This window comes from Toxorhynchites rutilus, chromosome 1 (assembly GCF_029784135.1).
Source record: "Toxorhynchites rutilus septentrionalis strain SRP chromosome 1, ASM2978413v1, whole genome shotgun sequence".
NCBI lineage: Eukaryota > Metazoa > Arthropoda > Insecta > Diptera > Culicidae > Toxorhynchites > Toxorhynchites rutilus.
The window spans coordinates 112552907-112572204 of NC_073744.1; the positions used below are offsets into that span (position 1 = coordinate 112552907).

A 19298-nucleotide genomic window follows, 5' to 3' on the forward strand; every position below is an offset into this window, starting at 1 on the left:
ATACTTCGATTTTCGCTAAGTGTTGCTTTCAGTTCGGCTGCAAGGAATTGGGAGAGAACAGCATAATGCATAGGCGTGTGAGCGTGACCTTCCGCATCTCACATCGCAATACAATTGAATGGATTTTCGAGTGTGCGCTAGCTTATATACGGATTTGTGTGCTTTCAGCAGCCTGTTTTCAAAGCAATTTTAAAGCTATTGAAACAAGTTTGCACTCCAAGTGTAACGCACTCGATTTTGAAACTTTGAACTAACACCCCGATACAGAAATAAAAAAAAACGTAGTCCTACGTCAAACGCCATTACTACAAATTGCTAATATTTAAAAAAGAGCCTGAATTTTGCAAAGAAATATTCTCCTCGCCCTACTGACTTTTGGAAGAAGATTGTTTAAACCGATGAGAGTAAGTTTGAGCTGAAAACACGAAGAAACGTCAGCGAATTCGTTGCCTGAAGTCTGAGCGTCTGCTATCCAGATTTACTCAAGCAACAGTTAAACACGGAGGAGGATCACTGCTTGTGTGGGGCTGTTTTTTTCCTGGGGTGGGCAATCTTGTCAAGATCGATGGAAAGATGAGTGGTGAATCCTACGTCAATGTCTTGGAAGAAAATTTAAAGCCGTCACTCAGATATGAAAAGCTTTTATGCTATTCCTGCTGCACGCGTGTTTTTCCAAATCTGATAAATGTTGTATGTACCGTTTTGTCTCAAATTCCGAACATTTCATTTTTAAATGTAAATTTACTAAACTTAAATATTTTAAATAATTGAAAATAAAACCCTGACATTCATTGTGGTATAGGCTTCATTTGAACATCATTCACAGGTATTATCGATACTGCCTAAAACTTATAATACTAAGCATTTGCAAAAAAAGTGACTGTCAAATCCAACGATAAAATGTTTGCGTTAGCAAATTCGGAATTTGAATCAAGTTTCTAAGCACAAAATCCAAATTCTTAGCATTGTTATATTTTTCCAAAAAAAGAATAGCTAATTCGCTTTGATTTGATATATCGATCATCTGAATCAGTCTAGTAACTCAAAAGTTACGATTTAAAAAAATGCATTTTGGGTGTTAGGGATTTGACACAAATGTAATCAAACATATTTTTAATTTTTCACCATGAATATAAATTTGTAAATTAATTTTATGGTGCCCAAATGAAAGAAAAGGCTATATTGTATCCAAAAACCACATTAATTTTGCGAAAAAGTGTCATTTTGAGTAATGAGACACTGTTTAATGGCCAACAAAGCTTAAGTGTTCGGAATTTGAGACAAAACGGTAACTTAGGAAATGTTTAACCTAATACTATCAATAACTCGAAATTTTTAATTTTGCGACTTGGTCTTTCTGACTTAACACCGACAGTTCATCGCGAAGTTTTCAGACTGTTGCGAATGAGTTGTTTTGATTCTCTTATTGTTCGTGAGTGTGCCTGTGAGGTCCAGGAGTTTTTTATATTTATGAGATATTTTGATATACGGACCAAGTAACTGAAAATAAATACATCAACGGACTTCACAAGCTTCATGCCTCATGTACATTAGGGTGCCAATGAATTATGGGAAAAAAATTTACCCTAAAAGCGGTCAAAGTTTGAGTTTTTTGAAAATCGAAAAATCACCCAAGGAGAGATTAAAGGAAATCGGGGTTTTAGATTCGAATTTCATTTATTAGTGTTGCAGACGTTAAAATTTGAGTTTTTTGAAAACTTAAAAATCACCGGAAATCGGGGTTTTCAAATTTTTTTTTGATGCCAAATGTCTTAAAATTGCATGACACATCGAGATTTACAGTTATCTGATTTTTTTTTGTTATGAATCGACTTTTCAGACAAAAAACGACCAAGTGCAAAAAAAATTTTTTTTTACAATTTTTTTCTTTCGAGATAACAGTTAATCTCGACGAGTAATGCAATTTTAAGACATTTGGCACCAACAAATTTTTTTGAAAACCCCGATTTTTGGTGATTTTTTGTTTTCCAAAAAGCTCAAATCTACGTCTGTGACACTTATAAATGAAATTCGAATGAGCTAATATTTTGCAAAGGGTATATTATCGTGCAAATCAACATTTCGCAGCAAGTTCCGAATGAAACATCGAGATAACTATTTTTATTGGTACCCAAAACCACACGTTTCGTTTCGTATTCCGAAAAAAAACAAGTCCCAGAGTGTCGATGTTTGTCAAAAACATTTTTTTTTTGAGATGACACTAGATCTCGACGTTTAATGCAATTTTAAGACATTTGGCATGACAATTTTTTTTTCGAAAACCCCAATTTCCTTTACTCCCTCCTTAGGTGATCTTTCGATTTTCAGAAAACTCAAACTTTGACCGCTTTGCGCCACTCTCCCTTGAGTCCGATTGAGCTAATATTTTGCATAGGGTGTTTTTCCGAGGTGGTGAACATTTTTTATGAGGTAACTTTTTGAAATTAGAGATGACCATTTTCATTGGCTAGGGTGCACGGGTGTACATTCATTGATTTGCTATATACTGTCAGCTAAAATTCATCGTATTCGTGAGTAAAACTAAGTGAATTGTTTTCGCTAAATAAAGTTTAGATTTTTATTTTGAATTTCGAGTCAAACGAACAAGCGAAATGAATGAGATGATTTGGTAGTCCTAAGTTAACAATATGGTCGTATACTGGATACCATCCCCATAATAAACTGATTTTTTTTGGTTTCTCTCGACATTTTGACGACGGCACCACTTTGACTTATTTTTTGACACCCTGTAACTCCAAAAAACAACAGAATAAAATGTTTAATGTCATTTCTCCAACAAGTTTAAATCTGAAATTGCTTTATCGTTACTTTACGAGATATCAAATACTACAGCCATATACCAGAAGAATTTAATTTCCCTAATGAAATATATTCAGTTAACGGTAAAAAAGTAATTTAAACAGGGGCCCTCACAACCCTCCTGTTATGACCACCGGTTATGAACAACTGCAATAGAGGGGTTTCGCACCAACTCGTCTTGGTGTAAATTTTGTGAATGTGAGGATATTCTCACGTATAAAACAAAAGTTAGATTTGAGCTGTCTTTATTTCGTTGAGTTCGTCTCCACCCAAATTACGATCAACGGAAAGTTTATTCAATTGGAGTTCATTTCTTCAATTGTAATTAACGTTGCCAAAACTGAGCTTCGTATTCTGTTATTGTGTAAATAAAAATGGTTTTTCAGAAGATACAAGCACATCGAAAAAGGTTTCATTCATTCACTAATCGAAATTCAAGAGGTTTGTCATTTATCGCGACTGTACGAATAACATATTTCGGGAGAGAACTCAAAACACCACTTTTTGCTGGGACAATGTTCGTCGGGTCTTTAAGCAGTTAATTCATTTTTTTCAAAATTATTCTAGACTGTCTTTTGGAACGAGTAATACTTTCCTGTTCTTTTTCTCCCACAAGAACGTCTTTGAGGAAGCTATATGAATACTCAAAAAATGCATAGCTCTAAATCCTCCCAAACAATAAACGAATTTCCGGTGCTGGAGCACTTTGAACGTACTTTACGTGGATAGAATTCAATATCTCTACAACCTCGGTTAAATTCAGTAATCCTTATGCAACTTTAATCATCGTTGAAACAAAAAATATATCATTGCACGATGTTAAAATATATACTGTTGCACGCCAACAGCTCAGCTAAACTGATAAGTGAACAAATCTATTTTACACTTTTTTTCAGATCAATCTACCATCGAATGACGACATTTATCGAACAATCAATATAATTCAAAATAAACAATTGATTAGCCAAATATAAAATGTATAAAAAGAAAAACCTATTTTAAACAAAACACAAAAATACATATACTCGTATGAGGCTTTCATCACATATATTGCAACAAATCGTAAGCTTCAAATGTCACACGGTTTTCTTTCATGGAAAGGAAAGGAAAGCGACAACTGTTCGATTCACATATGCAGTACTTTAATACTACTCGAGTATACAGCGTTAGAGGAAAGCTACTCAACAAAAGTGTACCTCCATGGCTTTGTCATTTGTGTATAGAGCATGGGAAACACGAAGTACAGAGGACATGCTTCAAATATTGATCTATCGAGAGAGGGAGAAAAAAACATCATCATTCGAAGAGGAATTGAATGAAAAATATGCTTTTCTGACCACGTTTCACAGATTCCGATAATACTTTTAACGGATACACAAACTTTTTATGTTTTCATTATATTGACTATTCTGATTGCTGAGCATTGAGTTTTCATTTGATACCCAATACCTCACGACGGTTTTCTATACATTTTGAGACGACGCTAGATTTTGACCGTCTTCAAATCATTCGGTATTCATCACAAAGAAATCATTCTGACTGTTGAATGATCGTACAATTTTGAAGGTGTTGAAGTAGAGCTAGTGTCCAGGAAAGCCTCGATGCAACGATACATCACATGACGGCTTTTTCGATAGAGTAATAGCGTGAAAAATCTTGCATGACCGATTCGAATTTGACGGAAATTTCCCATAAGTCGTCGGGACAAAAGAATTGAAAAATCTTAAAACTTACATCAAGAAGTTTGAACGAATTGTCAAGATCGTTAGTTTGAGTAGCAATTAATGGTTACTCTTTTTAAATTTTGAAAATTAAAAAAATGGCTTCTATTCCGAAAAAGTGCAAGTCAGTCCTTTCCGATGAATACGTTTCGTAAGCAGTTGTTCTCTTATTTCGCTCGGCTTTGGATGTTTGAAAAAAAAAACGAGTATCATTTGGGGCTGCTTCCAGCATAATTTGGATTGTTATTTCTCCACATAAGTTTCCCACTAACAAATACCAAGTAGAGCATTAAAATTCTTCTTCGATGACATGGATTCATTTCAGTCACCTTTGAACTACAGCATTCTGGGGTTAATGGATTCAATTTCCGTAGGAAAGTTCGTTCGTACTCATCAACGCCTGTAAAGGCAGCACAATCACAGTTTCTGTTTTGCTTTCAAATCAGATTTGTTCTTGAAGTATTCTCTTCAAAAAGTGAAAGCTCAACGGTCAATTAACTAGTCATCTATTAAGCATCCTCAATAGTTCTTCGAAGAAACATTTCGAGAACCAGCTCAAAGGGCATCGTTTCGATTATCTTACAATGCGTGTAACCGCAGCACACCCACACAGTTTTCTTGCGATGATATCTCTCCACTAGTTGCATGAAACCTTATATTTTCACGCTTTTTTCATTGCCGCATATAAGTATGTTGAAGAATATTGATTGCCAGCCAACATTAGCAATTTATGTCCTTCATTCTGGGACAGCTGACCTTTTCCTTGGAAACTCTCGTCGATATGAAATCTGTTTTGCAGGCAGGCAGTTCTGGGAAAAAATTGTATATTGTCTCTAACAGGAATGAATAGACATAATACAATGTGTTTACACGCATGTTTTAAACTCGGCTTTAAGTACCTATAAAATTGAAATTTTTAGCAGGGTTCTTTCGTCTGGTTATATATCATGTAATAATTCAAGTAAAAAAAAGTTGTGTTTCGCAAACGCATTAATAAGAAAAAGCTATGCTTTTTGAAAGGAATCTAACTGATCAAGGTTAACACGTTGAGCCCAGCGTCAGTCCCTAGGGACGTTTGTTTGACAAAATTGAAAAAAGTACTATTTTGGCTTTTTTGCACGTTTTTATGGCAATTTATTAAATTTTTAAAAAAGAGTAAAATTGAAAAATAATGCTTTTCTATTGGTTCATGCTATAGGGGAATTTTTGAAGATTTATTCATATCAAATTTGGAATAAATCGATTCAGTAGAACTTAAGATATCGTTTACACCAGTTTGAAGTTTTGTGTCAAGGCTGTACTAGAGTAGATACTACTTCACGAAAGTGGTTATATCGGTAAAAAAATTGAATTTCAAAAACTCTTTTCAAGGATATATTTTTGATTTTGAATGGCGTCGAAACAACGAGCACTCCGCGAGCGCGTTGTATGTTTCTTTGAAACGCGTGGAAGCTAAGGAAAAAAGTTTACAGTAGACCACTTTCGGGACGAAAATGTGGCGGTGAGCACTGTTTACCGGATCCTGGCATTCCGGAACGTCTAACAGAAGACCGGAAGTGGTCGTCCGGCGTTGATTATGGCGAAAAAGAAGAAGGAATCTCTGAAAAGGTGCTCGACAACAAGGACGGTACGGATTTGCGTGACGCCGGCCGAAAATTAAGCAAGAGGGCATCGTCTATCGGAAGAAGACTAGGTCCCCAGAGTACACGGACGAACAGATAGCGACCGTGAATTCTAAGTGCAGGTGGATGACGAAGAATTAGCGCGGGACGTCATTCGTGCCGGACGATTACATTTTTATCCGTTTGATAAAGATGTAATTTTCCATTTTTGCCTTGTGCGTATATGATATACATGTGAGAAGCACGAACTCCATATACGGGATGTTTGTCCTTGTTTCTTATTGATAATCACTGCAATAGTGGAGACGTAGAGAATCTGACAGTATCACTGGATGCTTGTCTACAGTACACCATCCTTTGTGAATTTACCATCTCAAATGGTATCTTCTATGATCTGAAAATTGAAAAGTGATGTGTTTATGTTTTGAGGGAAAATGAAAAACTCGCTAAGCTAACACTGTACCTATTATTTCTCTTTGAGCTTGAGGTTGAGATTGGGTAGCCTGTATACTTCGTAGTCGTTTTCCGCGAATGACATGAACCAGCGAAATTGCACAAAGAACACACTGAATGACGCTTGGGAGTAGCAAACCATTCTAATTGTGCATGTTACGGTGAATCGAGCTCAAAATAGTCAAAAACAACGCCGGCCACCTCCTTACAGTCACAGTTACAGGGAAAGAATGTTAGTATGATATTCGCCGCCCAAAGGCCAGAATGGTCGCCTCTATAGCGTGGTTCCCTACCGTTTATCATGTGAGGGATAGTTGTTAGTGGGGTAAGGTAAGAATCAGGATTCACTGAGGTAAGTGATGTGATTATTTAAACGCGAACTATCGACTACTCGACGGAATGAAATTCCGAATATATCATTTATCTATTATTTATCGCACGTATTTGTTACTCCAATCATAACGAGGGATAGTTATTTTTAGGGAACCAAACCAAAAAAATACCTCTAAACCCAATCGAGTCTGCGGTATATTTAGTTATTTATCGTGCGTTATTCGTCGATGGCGCAAAATAATTCTTGAGAAACCTGACAAGGTAACCGGGGAACTTCCTTTGGAATGAATCGGATCGGCGATATATTTCGATATCTATCGTGCGATTTTTTCCATCGAACTCCAATCGCGACGGCAGAAAATTATGCTCGAGAAACCTAAGAATATTTTTTTTGAATTTAATCGGACGAAAATATATTTTGTTATTTATTGTGCCTTCTCATTATCGATCTCCAATCGCAAAGATTTATTCTTGGAAATCTGCCAAGGTTACCGACAAAATTTTTATAAAATTAATCGAACTGACGATAGATTGCGTTATTTATCGTCATTACCGAAGTTCAATCGAGTCGGCGGAAAATTATTCTTGAGAAACCTGACAAGGTAACTGAGAAAAATGTACCTATTATTTCTCTTTGAATGATGAAATTGATAACCAAACTAAAAATTGTTGCTGTGATTTACAGAAATTTGTTAATAATACATTGTTCGATTTGTTTGATGTTATACATTACAATTTTCTAATCTCTAAACGGTGTAAATTACTGAGAACTGGAAGCATTCCAATTTTCCCATATTCCCATTCCCAATTTTCCGTATTTCATGTTCTGTCGATCTGTGTGCTTTCCTAACCGTACTTCCATTAACGAGTAACTAATACATTCGTTTCCGCCCGTTTCCAACTTATCTGGTATAAATAAGCCATCGGTGATTTGAAATAACAGTCTCTAGCGTTGATAGCTCGCTAGAGACTGCACAGCAGATAAAATGCATTCCCAATGCTGGTGTGGAAGAGAATGGAAAGAAAGGAAGATATTGCAAAATACCTCGACACATTATTTAAATTGACAGTCCTTGATGTAGTCCTACGTTTCTCTGGTCACTCCTGTCGAATATGGATGCTCGCGTCCTTTTCACTTTGGAATCGTAGACTGCGAAGGCTGTCATCGTTCACTTCCTATGTTATTTTGAGTGTATATTTCTCAACAGCTCTCTAACTAATCGCAATGAATTGATCCCTCGAAAACTGGTTCAATTTGTCATGTCGGTTCAATCACTTACTGTGCTTCGTGTCAACTCTCAGTTGAAACTAACAAATTGAGAAACCAACGATCAAGCTGTCGATTTGGACCATCGGCCAAAGAGTTTGTAGAATTGACAATCCTCGGATTGCCCACCGTTTGAAGTGAAAGGCGGGTATATGTGAAATTTTTGTGTTTAAAATGTTAATTTTTTTTTAATTTATGAAATTCTAGATCTAAATACGTCTTCTTGTAACTTCTTGTATGGTACAACAAGTTCTTGCAACAGGGTTCAACCATCGCACATACAATAACATAAGTAATCTAGATTAAGTAATACTTAGTTATAGTATGTTGAAGTTTATGCAAAGAAACGGTCAGAACATTTGATCCAATCCTATGATAAATCTCGAAAGCATTTAAACTATCAAGCGTCCCCTTTTTCTTTCACAGGCACATACTTTTTGCTCTACGACTTCATCGATTATTTCGAGAAAGATGCCGCCACATCTCTGCCGAGGGATAAATTTCTAGAAATAATGAACACTGTCTTCAGCAAGGCTTCCGAACCAGAACGCGAGGCGATCATTTTCCAGGTAAAAGCCATACGGTTTTGTTTGGATATATATTTTCATCAGTTGCGTTATGTTTTTATTTAATCGTTATCAGTACACCGGGTGGGAGAGTGGCAACGACGGCTATCAGAATCAGCAACAAGTTGGACGGGCGGTGGGTGACCATTTCTTCATCTGTCCTACCAATGAATTCGCTCTCGGTCTACAGGAGCGCGGTGCTACGGTACATTACTACTACTTCACCCACGTAAGTATATTTAGCTCGAATGTTTTGTTCTCTATATCGTATAATTTGTTCAAATATTTCACAGCGTACGAGTACCTCCTTGTGGGGTGAATGGATGGGCGTTCTGCACGGGGATGAAGTTGAATATGTTTTTGGCCAACCTATGAACACATCCCTGCAGTACCGGCAACGAGAACGAGATTTGAGTAGACGAATGGTGCTATCAGTCAGTGAATTTGCACGATCTGGGTAATATTTATAAATTGATAGTTTTTTTATTCATATAGTTAACAATTGATTGCTTGTGATTGCAGAAACCCTGCTCTCGAAGGCGAGCATTGGCCTCTGTACACCAAGGAGAACCCCATTTACTTCATATTTAACGCGGAAGGTGAAGACGATTTGCGCGGAGAGAAATACGGACGAGGGCCAATGGCGACGGCTTGCGCCTTCTGGAATGATTTCTTGCCGCGACTGAGAGCATGGTCAAGTAAGTTTTGATGATTATGTCAGACATCGTCCACTGGCGATGATTATGAGTCGAGTCGGTAATTGTGAACATGGTGAACATGGCAAAATCTATTTAGAAAAATACTTTACATGTTCCGTATCAGTATCAATACAGAGTCCAATCAAGATAAATCAATTATTACTTTACAACTATCAGTGGTGGAAATGTACGCATCCGTCACGAGTATACACTTTATTGACTTCCGGTACGTTCACGGATTTGTATGTTTGAACGGCACCTTCATCGATAGTTCGTGAACCGTTTCTACTTCAAGCCATTATAATTTGCTCGAAATCTAGTTCATCGTGGTTCATGCTAATGCGAGGATGTTCGCATAGTTCGAATCACGAGCAAAACGGGAAGTAGAATGTTATTTTTGCTCACGAAATTTGACTCGTCAGAATAGAACTGTTGGATTTTCGTTATATTCCTTAACGATTAATGACTTAACCCTTTGAGTGCGGAGCAAATTTTGTTAGCATATGCCAAAAATGCGGATGAGTTTGGGTATATTTTAATCTAACATCCAATGATCGTAGATAACTGATTAGATCACAAAAGTTTAGTTTGCTTGACAATGCGCGTGAAGTCCTCTTTTACAAATGTTCCCGAAAGACGAAATTTTACGTTCAAAGATGCCAATTCGAAAATGCTAACATAAAACAAGACGAGCGCTTTTGCGCTCCCCCGTATTCAAACGGATGTAACGATGTTACGCATTTACCATACGGTTAAAAAATGTATTAACTGTAGACTAACGCTATAACTTCGATACAACTTTTACGAGGTACTAGATCGCGGTCTCTATCCTGTCGTACCGAAAGACGCCAGAAGGGTTTTGTCAGCGATTTAAATCCACATGCGGTTGTCTGTGTGATCGCTGACGGAAGGGATTCTCGGATCGATCGCCATGGGTCAATGTTGGGTTTGAAAAGGATTGAAAGGTCTCTTTCAGTTCAACCGGCTTAGAGAACGGATCTACGTTTTGAGTTAGTAGAAAACAATAATGTTCATACACAAAGAAAGTGGTTATAAGGTGATAGAAATTTTGCAAGTATTAAGTATTAAGTAAATAATTATTGAAATTTGAATTTGAATTTAGATCTAGATGAATTAAAAGAATCGCAGTGAAAGTCGAGAAAATTATAAAGAAAGATGAGTTTTCGCTTGAAGATAAAATTCCTTCAAGCGTAGGTGCCAATCTGGGGGTTTTGAAATCCCGATACTTTGGCCGGTTCGAATATCGGCACCCTGATAGGCCGTGTGATAAGTCCGGAATCACACACGATAAGTCCGGAGAAGTCGCACGACAACCCGGAAGAACCTTTAGGCTGATGTCACATTAGGCGGATTCGCCGCCGCGGATATCGCGACGGTTATTTTCTTCGTTTGAAAACCACCCCGCTCTGTGTGACATGGTTCATTCACGAGTTTTGAATTGAATAGATGAACCATTGTACATATTGTATATTTCGATGATAATTTGAATTGTTGTGTTAGTGGCTCTTGAGAGGCCCTTCAATTTATCGGTTTTCGGTTCGTGTTGCACAGGCTTTGGAGAGGAAAACCTTCAAAGGAAACCTTTCCATTTGTTGAAACAGTTGCCTTTTCAGAGTTCTATTCCTCGGTGAGCGCCAAGACGATTCAAGTTTGGGTTGAAGATCGTAGGCGGGAACTCGCCCTGAGGTCTCAGGTCAGGCACGGGAAACTTCTGAGACAAATCTTGCTCCTTCACGGCAAGAACATAATCTTGCCTAGCACTTAAGTGAAGTTGTATCGTCACCTTGTCCTCCATATTCTTCCTCCCGTTACACGGTTAATCGTTCAATCAGTATTATAAAAACACCAGCCATGTTACTGGAGTTTTCATGCATTGTAGCAATGCATTTAAATGTGAACAAAGTGTATTTTTTTATTTGCTGGCGAGTATACTAATATATTTTCAGCATCACATAAAACAGGCTTGAGAGTAAAAATTTTCTATATTCATCCGAAGTCGTGAATCGAAAGCTAGTAAGTAAACCTGGCGTTGCATTACTCGTGAGTAATACATTGAGTAATGTATATTGAATTAGTAATCATACAAAATACTCCTGAATTTCCACCACTGGCAACTATTAGGTGTACCGGGAATTTTCTTCGGTTTTACAACAGATGGCGTAACTTGATTATTATTTCAGTGCATCAAATTTTCAGACATTCGTTGGAAAGCTCCTGTCATTGCGTGTCTTTTACAGTGTATGTCAAAAATATGAAGCGTAAACTATGTTTTTTACCATTTTCAATATATCGAATTTCGTACCAACGAGAGTGTTTTTGCGGGGAGTGTTACTTCATTACTTTAATATGAAGAAAAATCTGTGAAAAGTCATCGCATTTTGGTGGAAGTTTATGGTGACCATGCCCCAACTGAGCGAACGTGCCAGACGTGGTTTGCACGGTTTAAAAGTAATTTTGGCTTGGAAGACGAAGAACGTTCCGGGCCGCCAAAAAAGTTTGAAGATGAAGGACTGAAGGCTTTACTCGATCAAGATCCGTCACAAACGCAACAAGAACTTGCAGATAACTTGGAGTAGCTCAGCATACCTATCCGATCGTTTAAAAGCAATGGGAATGATCCGAAAGATAGAACATTGGGTGCCGTATGAATAGAAGCCACGAGACGTTGAACGCCGTTTTTTCACGTGCGAACAACTGCTCCAACGGCATAAAAGAAAGGGTTTTTTTTTGCATCGAATTGTTACTGGCGATGAAAAGTGGGTCCATTACGACAAACCGCAACGTATGGATACCCCGGTCATGCATCAACATCGACGGCCGCACGGAATATTCACGGCCAGAAGGTTATGCTGTCTATTTGGTGGGACCAGCTGGGTGTGGTGTACTATGAGCTGCTAAAACCGAATGAAACCATCACGGGGGACCTCTACCGACGACAATTGATGCGTTTGAGCCGTGCACTGAAGGAAAAACGGCCACAATACGAGCAAAGACACGATAAAGTTATTTTGCAGCACGACAATGTTCGGCCGCATGTCGCGAAACTGGTCAAAACATACTTGGAAACGCTAAAATGGGAGGTCCTATTCCTCCCGCTATATTCTGCAGACATTGTTCCGTCCGATCACCACCTTTTTCGATCGATGCAACATGGCCTGGTTGACCAGCACTTCTCCAATTTTGATGAAGTCAAAAATTGGATCGATTCGTGGTTAGCCGACAAATCGGCCGATTATTTCCGCAAAGGGATCCGTGAATTGCCAGAAAGATGGGTAAAAATTGTGACTAGCATCGCCCATCTTTGAATATTAAATTTGTAACCATTTTTGCAGGATAAAGCATTAATTTTGCAATTTGCCGGAAGATAGTTTCATTTAAGATGACCGAGCTATTGAACGGAGCTTTTGGAAGCGGGGCTGAGTTGACCATTGCAAGACCATTACTGGGATGGCATGTAGAGCCGAAGCTAAACTGCCAGCATGAGAGAAGGTGTCAAACACTTTTCTGGACGTTGGGCTTCGTTGGGATTCGTTTGAAACACTGTGTATGCGAGGAATCGTACTTCGACGAGCTGATGTTCACAGCACACAAGCTTATGGGAATCGGGAATTAGTGATAATCTAGTTATTTGCGTGTTGGAACCTCCGATGAATCCAGTCAACGAGGAGATCAGCAAACCAGGAATAGAGGTGAGGATGATCGGAAACTTTAATTCATACGCCACACCTGATGGTGTCCAATTCGGCTCCTGTTGAGCGGCATGGCGACTTCGTCTGGATAGACTTCGGCTTGTACAATACGCCAAAGAACCGATTCAGACCGCTGGAGTTCAACTTGAAGCATCAATTGTTGCTCTCACTTTGAAATTAACTAAAAGTTCTACGGCGACCTCTCGATGAGTTAGGCAAGATCGCAGTTCTTCAGTAGTCCTTCTCTTCGACCTTATACCCAAACTTAATCCTACAAGCTACCTTATTCATAAAATTTCTGGGGGAGACGCTTGAAGTTACCCCGACATTTTTGCCAATGAATAATTATTCGACGAGTGATCAAAAAAAATGTCCCGCGGGTATTGAACAGCCACGGACCGAGTGGAAGCATGAGATTTGTTTCACTCGCATAAAAATAACAAAATTTAGGCCAGTTCAAAAAATGTTAACTAGGCAATAACACATTGTGGCGAGCAAGAATGTAATCAGAGAAGTGGTTTATTTTGGACAAGGTGGATAAACTTTTGGAACTTGACGACAAAGCGCAAGTGTGTTTAGAAGAAATATGAAAAATGATTTGGCGAGGTATTCTCAAAGTATCTCCACAATAATATCTGAAGGGATTAGGATCGCTTCACTACTTCCGGACGACATAGAATATCGGGACCCCGAATCCATCTGGAGTCGGAACTGAAGCCTTTCTTCACTTAGTCGCAGTTTCTGCTTCGACGGGTCCAGCCCCAGTCTTCACCGTTGGTTTTATCCAGGATCCGCCCTATTCCGTAAGCGGTAAACTGTAGTTGATGTATGTGGCCCAGTTTCATCCAGGCAAGCACGATTTCCGAATCGATCCACAATACGCGGTGAACAATAAGCAGCGAGTGAGAATCGATAATAGTCTTCGTTATCCTGGCACCCAAGACAGCGCTTTGAAATTCAAGATGTGGGTTGAGGCTTTCAGAGATGCCATCTTTGCCTTTGATATCACGATCACGCAGGACGGCGCCAGTGGTTGTATGGTTAGCGTAACAGCCTCACAATCCGATCGGCCTGGGTTCAATCCCAGCTGGCGTCGTTGGGATTTTCTGAGGCGAAAAATCTCTGGTTACGTCTTCCTTCGGAGCGGAAGTAAAAGAAGTTGGCCCGGCTCATGAGTTGTTGAGTCTGATAGGTAGGAACAGGTGGAGTCGCCTCCCTGATGTCGGTGATTGGCACTAAAGTGGCGGAAATAGGCCGACGAAAAATAAGCGAAGATAAAAAAAAAAAAAAAAACGATCACGCAGCATTCCCGTTGATCCCCGCTCGAAAATAGACCACACAGGCGAACGCATCCTCGCCACCTTCCGATCGCGGAACCCGAACACAACTCCCAACAGCGGTGTTGGGGAATCGGAGTCCACCAGAAGCATGCTGTTGAATAAGACACCCTTCACCTTCGCTGCAGCGTCCCAGACGAGACGAATGTTCCTGAGTTTCTTCAGGTTTCGAGCGATTCCTAGCGGTGAATGTCAGACCCTCACAGGATCCGCTGATTTCAGTTCTGCTCTGATTACCTGCTACGAAGATACTCGATAATCTGTCGCTGAACGCTTTCTCGAAGTTCTGGATTTGGTGCTACCCTTCATACCTCTCGAATTACTCTAACCTTCGCTTCGTCATACCGAAGCTGTCGGATATTTTGAACCTCGCAGAAATGTATGAACCATCAATCCCTAGTGAAGCTCGTTGTGATTTGGGTTCATAGCGAATAACGTTGCTTGTCCAGCTCATTCATAGAGGTACATCTTCACCATCGTCGGAACCCAAACACTTTGCCAACCACACCTCCTCTACAATAACATTGCAATCCGTCTCCGGCATAATGGTGGGTAAGCCCGAATGTGGATATAACCTTAAATTTGTTAGATCGATGAACTCGTTCGGATCCACAGCATAATTTTCTGCATAGTTTCGATATCAGATGATGTTTCAATTTTTTTGGCACTCTTTTTTACGCTTGATAATTACACAAAAAATTTCGATGGGATGAAACTTTTTTTGTCAATAAAGGGCGAACACGAAATTATTGCGACACCGAATATGTCATGCCAATTTTCTTATAATGTTTAGAATCAAATCAAAAATTTAGGGTAGTTTTATACATATATTTACTTCAAAAATCAAAAGAAAAGTTAATCGATGGAGCCTTGAGTGTAAAATTGAACGCATTTTCGCTTGATGCCCTCCATCAAAGTCTGTACAGTGTCATTCCGTACCAGTTTCTCAGTTTTTTTTTCCATTTTCTTAACATGTCCTACTCGTCTTTGACTGTCTTCTTGCTCTTCCGAAGTTCCCGCTTCATTATTGCCCAGCACTGCTCCACCGGGCGCAACTCCGGACAGTTTGGCGGGTTCATGTCCTTTGGAACAAAATGGACAGAATTGGCCTCATACCACTCCAGGACACTTTTTGAATAGTGTCCAAAATAGCGGAGCTTCGTCGTGCTGCTGCAAGAATGTCAAAAGGCGCTTCTCGAGGCACTCAGATTTGTAGATCTGGCCATTTACTGTGCCATTTGTCACGAAAGGCTCACTCCTCAGTCCGCAAGAGCAGATGGCCTGCCAAACGAGATATTTGGAGGCGAACTTCGACATTTGCTTCTTCTTAAATGTGTCGTCCACATCGAACTTGCTCTTGCCGGTGAAAAACTCCAACCCCGGAATTTACTTCAAATCGGCTTTTATATACGTTTCGTTGTCCATCACACAGCAGCCATATTTTGTCAGCATCTTCTCGTTGAACTTCCGTGCCCGAGTTTTAGCCGTCGATTGTTGTTCTGTACCTTGTATGTATGTAGTACAGCTCTCTTCTTTGCATTCTAGACGTAGCTCTGCGACATGCCGATCTTTTTAGCCAAATCACGGCTTGAGACGTTGGGATTTGCTTTAATCATCCGCTTCACCTTTCCCTCCGTCTTTTTGTTCTCCGGAGCCGATTTTCTTCCAGCTCCTTTGCCGTGTCCAACGTCAACCGCTGGAACCTGGAACCGCTTCAACACTCTGGAGACGGTTGAATGGTGAATGTTCAACATTTTTCCCAACTGCCGGTGCGACAGGTCAGGAAATTCCAGGTGTTTGGAAAGAATTTGTTCTCTCGACTCGCGTTGGTTCACCTCCATTTTCGTTGAATCGAAAAACACGACTTCGAGTTTGACAGCATGTAGACAATACACATCAATGAAAAAGTGTGCAAAATTTGGTTGATTTTTACCCAATGGTAAAAAAGGTATGCCCTGTTGTATGTGTCGCAATAATTTCGTGTTCGCCCTTTACACTCAATATTATACCATTCGACTCCCCGGCTGTAATGGCAGCTGACTAATAACTTCACGGGACATTCCTGTAATCGAATGAACGGCGAAATTATCTTCTGAAGACTTTTTGCCTTGTAAAGTTGTCCATACAGAGTTGTTCCAGTAATGAAAAGTTTCGATTTCATTCCACAACTACAGATGCTTTGCAAAATCATTAATGGGGGACCCTGTCTGGACGGTCGAAAAATAAGGAATTTTGGTATTATTTTTTTCGGATTTTAAGAATAAAGTGGAGTGTTCCGGTGTTTTGGTTATTGTTTAAGGTATATTTGGAGATGTATTTTCCATTTTTTGTGTGCACGAATAATGATCATTACACTGTTGACAGCTGAATGCGTAGATGCTGACTGAAAATAGATACCTTGCTGGTGGTATCCGTTCTGGAGCAACAGGGTGTCGTAGAATGAATTCCAATGAATATTTTGAAACCTCAGGACAATACCTAAAGGAGTTTTTTCATTATCGCCGTATTTTTTTTTATTGAACCCGTATTTTTTAATTTTTTTGTTAGGGTGACCATTTCCATTTTTTTTCGCATCTTTGCCAAAAATGACTTTTTTTTTAAATTCATAACTTTCGAACCACTGGACCAATTCAGATGTTCGACATATTAAATTAAAGCCAGTTAGTTGGTCTTTTTTGGAAAAACACTACAGTTGCAGAAAATTTGAATTATGTTTTCGTTATAATTGATTGTATTTGTTTTTTATAGTTTTCATGGTCTTGGGACCAAAGGCACCATATTTTTTATATTATTTCTGGAAAGCTGAAGATTTCTCACAGAACATATCTCGTAATCAAGGAGGCGTTTTCTTTCGTTTTTGAGTTATGATTTTTCAAAGTTCCCGGTAGTCCGAAAAATCATTTCCAAGTTTTTCCCATTTTTTCCACTGCAAAAAATCATAACTTTTGATACTGAATCGATTCAGATGATCGACATATCAAATCAAAGCCAGTGAGCCAGTCTTGTTTGAAAAAAAAAATATTACACTCTGAATAAAAATTAATTTTTGTTTTCGTAATTATTGATGATATTTGTTTTTCATAGCTTACATCGTTTCGGGACCAAAGACACCATATTTTTTTATATTTTTTCTTGAAAGCTGGGGTTTTTTCACAAAATATATCCGAATACCAGAGAGTGTTATTTTTCGTTTTTAAGTTATGATTTTCAAAGTTAACATCTTCTCAGTTTTCGTTCAATATTTCTATGCGACTATAATCCAAATAATTGGCAAATTTTCAAAAAAGGCTAGCTAGTAGGCTTTAATTTGATATGTCGATCATCTGAATCGGTCCAGTAGTTCAAAAGTAATAAATTTTTGAAAAAAGTCATTTTTGGGAAAAAAAAAATGAAAAATGATTTTTTGAACCATCGGGTAACTTTGAAAAATCATAACTTAAAAACGAAAAAAAACGCCTCCCTGGTTTCGAGATATGTTATGTGAAAAATCCTCAGCTTTCTAGAAAAAATATATCATGATCATGAGTTGTGTCCAATTCAATAATGTTGTTTTGTCCACATGGTTTCTATGGCGCGCTGCAGTTTGTTTATTGTGTCCTTCGCGCATAGCAGAAATAAAGTTTCTCTGTGTTGAGTGTGTTGAGAGTAACACTTTTAAAATGCCCAAGAAAAGGCAATATTCTGAAGAAAGCCTAAATTAGGAATGGATCAATATGATGACAGTAAACTCAAGCAATGATAAATGCAACATCTACTTGAGAATTCGAATGTTTTCATTCAAAAATGGTAATTTCTAAATCCGGACAAATCATGATCATTTTTTGGACAAACCATGATCATAATTCCTCTTTGAGGAAAATCGTTAAAAAACATAGAAATTTGAATAATTTCAACACCTTGGGGCTTTTCAACAAACCCACTCGTATCCATTATATGTGATTTTCATGAAAAAACAGATTTGCATTTATTAGTTGCGTAAAAACACCCCAAATTGGACAAACCAAGATCATATACCCTTTTAATATTTATAATATTTCTACGCAAAAACACAAATTTCTACAATACTCGAGAATTAATCAAGCAAATAAAACGAAATTTGACATGTGAGGATTTTCGGGTACGAGAAATATTTCTATGATGGTATGACACCCCTTCCTCCTCTGGAATGGAGAAGGAGTCCCATAAAAATAATGCACATATTTCAACCAAACATGACAATTGGAAATTTTCGGAAAACTTTGGAGGAAAATGGGAAAATTCGAAAAAATCAATTCGCATGTGCTCTACAATTACATATTGGCAAGTGTTGTTAGTCCATTTGATGTTTGCGGTACCGAAATTGATCTTCGTTCGAGAGTGTAAATGGATTTGAATGTGATAAAACGCACTCCTATATCGTCTTCTATTTTTATAAATAAAAATGGATCACCGAATGTAGTTTTGGTAGAAGTACTGAAATTTTATAGTTAAAAATTAATTTCAAAGGGTAGATTAGAAGATCAATCAATGAACAGTTTTGCGATTGGACCCATGAACGTGCGCTTAGTAAGAAAACGTGGATGTGATAACGAAAAATAAATTTTAGGCGGGACGAAGTTTGCCGGGTCAGCATGTTTTTGTTAAAAATGAGTTATTTTTCATAAAAAATGGAATATCGAAAAACGGCTACGTAACATTTTAGATAATCTATTTTTACATGCTGATAAAAAATTTCAGCCAAATCGGTCGAGTAGATCCTGAGATATCGATACCACCAGTTGAAAAAACACGG

At 38.4% G+C, this 19298-nt stretch overlaps 1 protein-coding gene across 5 annotated transcripts in view; it reads left to right on the forward strand.

Moving 5' to 3' along the window:
* Positions 1–19298, forward strand: part of LOC129763015 (acetylcholinesterase) — a 92511-nt gene that overhangs the window by 59977 nt on the left and 13236 nt on the right. For all 5 annotated transcript variants that reach the window (XM_055761718.1, XM_055761717.1, XM_055761720.1 and 2 more), the window contains 4 exons: positions 8643–8785; positions 8859–9011; positions 9076–9239; positions 9305–9480. In XM_055761718.1, the coding sequence (XP_055617693.1) occupies positions 8643–8785; positions 8859–9011; positions 9076–9239; positions 9305–9480 (636 nt within the window). The remainder of the gene's footprint in view (positions 1–8642; positions 8786–8858; positions 9012–9075; positions 9240–9304; positions 9481–19298) is intronic.